The following is a 4957-nucleotide window of genomic DNA, read 5'->3' on the forward strand; positions in this document are numbered from 1 at the left end:
GTTCTTCAAAATGAAATATTCATCTAAGTTTTCAAAGTGAAAAGTAAAAGTACAAGCAAATTCACTGCCAGCAGTGCCACCATAGCTAGCTAAGCTGTTGTCATTTCTAGGACAAATACTTATTAAAGCAGAAGCATCAACCTTTACAGTTTGTTTTGGGAGCCTCATTAGTGTCTAAGTGAGACTATTCCCAGTGGCTGTGGTAGATGATATACATGAAATTCTTATATAGATGGCAAAGTCAATGTATAGCAGCAGAGCGTGAAACACATAAAGCCAAACACAGTGGCTTGCTAGAGCATGGGGGTGAGGGTGAACCATACAACCCAGAGGAGCTGGAGGCCTTGCTGTAACTTTGGAAAGGAGAAAACTAAAACACTACCCTTCCACTTCCTGTGTTAAGTGTTTTTTTTCTCTTTCTCCAATGCAAACCCCTTTTTTCCCTCAGTAACAAAGCCTTGGCTTGCATCAGTCTATATGGTTTCATGGAATAAACCACATTGCTTCTAGACATGACCATGTGATAAAGAGTGAGGGACAGCATTATGTGTTAGCACCCAGATAAGCTCATGAGACAATACGTACTTTTTTTTTGCCTCTTTCTCTCTGTGCTCCAGGCATTGTGGTACAAGGTAGGGGAGGAGATCGGCCAACCATCTTGGGGAAAAGATACTGTCTGTTCAAACAATTATTGGGTTTGTTTTTTTTCAGTAACTCAGAAAATAATACCCTCAATAATATAAAACTACATTCTTGTATTACCTTGAGATTATGCAGTTACTCAACAATGAATGGATGAAAATTAACAGGGTCTGCACTGAGCTGTACCAGGTCCTCTGCACATATGTTATGGCTTCTAGCTTAGTGTTTTAATGGGATTCCTCAGTGGGTCTCTGTTTCTTGTGCATTTTCTTGGGCTCTTTTTCTTCTGTTTGTTTGTTTTGTCCAATTCCAATCTGCTGGTTTTTGCTTTTTCTTAGATTTTATTTTACTATTATCCATTATCCTCTTTCTAAGGAGAGACAGAAGGGGTGGATCCAGAGGGGAGGGGCAATAGGGAGAAACTGAAAGGAATAGGGGGAGGGGAAACCATAATCAGGATATATTACATGAAAAAGGAATCTCTTTTCAATAAAAGGGAAAAAGGAAAAATACTAGAAAGAAAAGCATTCTAGAAGAATAAAACACACAGCTAGGATTCCTACACTTCCCTCCCAATTTCTAAGAACCAAAGAAAAAAAAATTTTTTTTTTTTTTTGCTTCTGGTGTTTTTGTTTCCCCTAACAAAACAGTTAGCAGTTAGTAGAGACAGATGAATCTATACATTCAATCACTCATTCTTTCCTTTACCAAATACGTGGTAAGCCCCTACTCTGTGCCAAGTGCCAAGATGCCCGACTATGGCACAGTCACACACAGCACATATACTGAGTTTTAAGTAAAGCTACCATCTAGTTGAAAAGCAGTAGACAGTCAGTGGGAGAAAGTACACAGAACTTCACTCTTCTTCCCCTGAAGACACGTCACCAACAAATATACAGCCCGATCCTAACCAAGCTCCTCCTTGAAAACAGAGGCCCTGGAAATAGAGGCAGAACTTAACACTTGTTGCTACTCTATCAAATATTTCTTTGCATTTCTGTGATGGGAATGGTTTATCCATACTTTAATCCTCTATGCCAGGAAAATCTCCTTGATCTTTTATATTCAACAACCTGAAACATATTTGTAAAGAATGAAGTCAAACATAGAAATGACCAAGACAAAGTGGATTTAGGTGAGAAATAAGCAGAGATAATCCAATATCATAAGGAAATAATCAGTCAAAAAAAACTGAAAAATTTGGTGTCCAAATAGTATAGGAAGCCATATATAAAGATCCAAGTTAAGAAAATTCTTTTGTTTTAATTCAGTAGCTGAACATGACCTTGAACTTCTGAGCTTCCTGCTTCCACCTTCAAAATACTGAGATTATAGGATTACAGTACAGTGTGTGTGTGTGTGTGTGTGTGTGTGTGTGTGTATTTGGCAATGTTAGAGACTGAATCCAGAGCCTAGCACATGATAGGTAAGAACTATACCACTAAGCTATACACAATCCCCAACGAACTTCTAAATCCTCCCAAGCACCAAATGATTTCTGTTTCATATCCAGTGACAATTCTGGGGACTATGCAACTGTGGCTATCAAATTTGATATACATGGGTTCAAATGACTGCAGCACAACAGGCAACAAAGCTGCACGTGAGTCTGAGCGATTTAACAACACAATGAAAGGATAAGCCAGTAGGGTGAAAAAAACAAGTCACCTGAGGACAGCAGAAAGTTACCCAAAAAACAGAGGAGCAAATAAATCACCTAAGGACAGATAACAAGTCATGTTCCACTAATATTTCCCTTATGCAATGATGTATACTGACAAACAGCTTGAACAAAAATGTTTTTAGTACTTTAAGTGATCAGATTGGTACTAAACATGCAGCCTTTCATGAAACAGGTGGTTCAGACACTTAAGAATCCCTACAATGAGGTATTCCATGAAGTGATTTATGCCAATGAAAGGTCATAATGAAATATACTATGTAGCAATATAGAGCAACTAGTAAAATGTGTATATATATATAAGCTACAATGTAGTCATAGAATAAACAGCACATATGACAAAATTATGACACAATTTTAAAAGAAAATATGAAATATATTATAAATAGAATATATTCACTATTATATTCAGTATTACATTCAAATATAAGTTAAGACTATAATGTTTTCAACATATATGATATATTGAAAGATATTAAGTAGTTTAAAAGATTAAAAATAATCTGTTATGAGGTATCCTTGAAATGTATACAGAATTCTCAGGTATATCAAAATGATTATTAAATACATTAAGTTAATGATGTTCATTTGACTTTTGTACTCCAAGCAATAATAAAACCAATCATCTTTATGATTTACTACTTACTGAAGGTTTGGTTTTGTTTGGAGGCTTTTTGATTCAGGATCTCTTAGTCCTAGCTGTCCTGGAATTATGTAGATAGACCAGGCTGACCATGAACTCACAGAGATCCTCCTGCCTTTGCCACCCAATTTCTGGGATCAAAGGTGTATGCCAGAGAACAGATGTCATGATTGCCTGGTTAAAACAATTACTTCGCTCAAATACAACAGAGCTAGAGACCAAAGACTGTCATCTTTTTCCTCTCTGTTAGTTTACTAACAGTAACAAAAAATAAACCACAAATGGCACAGGTTAATCTAAGAACCTTTGTGACGCACCTAAAGATTCTGGGAGAGTTATATCGCCATCTTCTATTAGATTCTCTTTAACATTTTGTTTTTATCCCTGCATGTGTGTGTGTCTGTCTGTCTGTCTGTGCATGCCACATATGTCAGTGTGCCTGTGAGGTCGAGAAAAGGGTGTCTGATCCCCTGAAGCTAGAGTTATAGGCAGTTGTGAGCCACAAGATATGGTGCTGAGAACTAAATTCTGATTCTCTGCAAGAGCAGTGAGCACTCTTAACTCCAACCCCTCTCTTATCAGATTCTTAAAAGGGAATAAAATCTAGAAATGGAGTTAGCACACTTGAGGAGTGTGCTAATTCTGTTATTTGGTGAGCAATTTCACAAGCCCAGAAGTTATCCCACAGCAAATACTTAAATACAAATGACTTTACTTCCTTAGTCACACTGGACTCTCTTCTACCCAAATCGTGGACACCAGAAAACAAAACCAAACAGACAAAAAGCCCAAGGATGACACCAAAGCCATCAAGTCAAAATGGCATCCTCAGAAAACTGTATGGGATTTTCTACTGCAGTAAAGATAGGAGGAAAATCCTGAGACAGTTTCACTGTAAAAGAGAAAGGCATATGCTTTGCCTACAAACCTCTTCAAAAGCCATTCAAAGACAATCATAAACCGAACAGGGCCATTCAAATCTTCTCTCTCAGAATCTTAAAGGTGAAATAAAATATATATATATTTTTTAAAAAACCCAAAACCCCCAAAAACGCCACACCCACTGTCAGGTTAGCTAACAGGATCCTCCCGCTTTTCCTGAGGCATAGCTAAGGCAAGCTGTTAGAGAAGAGATTCATTTCTGCCAATAATAATAATACTGAGGAGGGGGCCTGCCTGACAGTGCTTTTTAATGGAGTTGCAGGAAATGAGAGTCCCCGATCTTAGAACTGCAGCCCTTCCCTTTTGGTGAGAGTATTCGAGAGCAACTCAGCAAAGTGGTAGTGGCAAAGGTAAGACCTGAACCTGCCGGTAAGGAGCTACGTGGCACTAAGCAAATAGTGGCTAGTCTCCCTCACCCTCTGCTTCCGCCCCAATCATCTTCCCCTCTGGTTACCAGTTGCTCCAGATGCCGTAGAGTAGTTCCACAAAAGCGAAAGAGAGGTTCAGGCACAGGAAGAAGAACAGGTTCCGGGATGTCTTGTCCGACAGGATGGACCTGGGTACGATACAAGTGATTAAAAGCAAGCAGGAGCCAAGGAGGTTGCCGGGACCCTGAAGTCGGGTTCCCCTCTCAAAACCCACCCAGTCCACATGCTCCTTCCACCACAGCAGGAGGGTGACGCTCCCATCCAGGACCTCAGGCCATCCTTAGCTCCCAGCTTTGTCTCAGCCTGCCGGGCAGCCCCCGCCCAGCAAACACAGCACCCCGCACCTAAACCAGCCTGAGATCTTGCCGAACAGATTGAACTTGGGTGGTTTGTATTCATCATCCTTGATGGACAGGGGCAACATCTTCTCCACCCGGCGAAGGGCCGGGTCTCCGTCCCTCTAGAAGTGATTCGGTATGGTGGCGGCAGTGACAGCAGTGACGCCTCAGACGCGGACCCCAAAGCGCTTGACCGCCGCGGCACCGCCGCGAGACACAGACACAGACACACACCCGGGAATTCGAGGACTTCCGGCCCGGGCCGCGCAACGCGTCCTGGGAC

The 4957-nt window shown here is 40.7% G+C and overlaps 1 protein-coding gene across 1 annotated transcript in view; it reads right to left on the reverse strand.

The window, feature by feature from the left end:
- Window positions 1-4919, reverse strand: part of Slc30a7 (solute carrier family 30 member 7) — a 68440-nt gene extending 63521 nt beyond the window's left edge. The window contains exons 1-2 of the mRNA XM_034501262.2: window positions 4681-4919; window positions 4363-4464 (exon numbers count right to left, since the gene is read on the reverse strand). Coding sequence (XP_034357153.1) covers window positions 4363-4464; window positions 4681-4760 — 182 coding nt within the window. The 5' untranslated portion in view covers window positions 4761-4919. The remainder of the gene's footprint in view (window positions 1-4362; window positions 4465-4680) is intronic.
- Window positions 4920-4957: the final 38 nt, after the last annotated feature.

This window comes from Arvicanthis niloticus, chromosome 4 (genome assembly GCF_011762505.2).
Source record: "Arvicanthis niloticus isolate mArvNil1 chromosome 4, mArvNil1.pat.X, whole genome shotgun sequence".
NCBI classification, from domain to species: Eukaryota; Metazoa; Chordata; class Mammalia; order Rodentia; family Muridae; genus Arvicanthis; species Arvicanthis niloticus.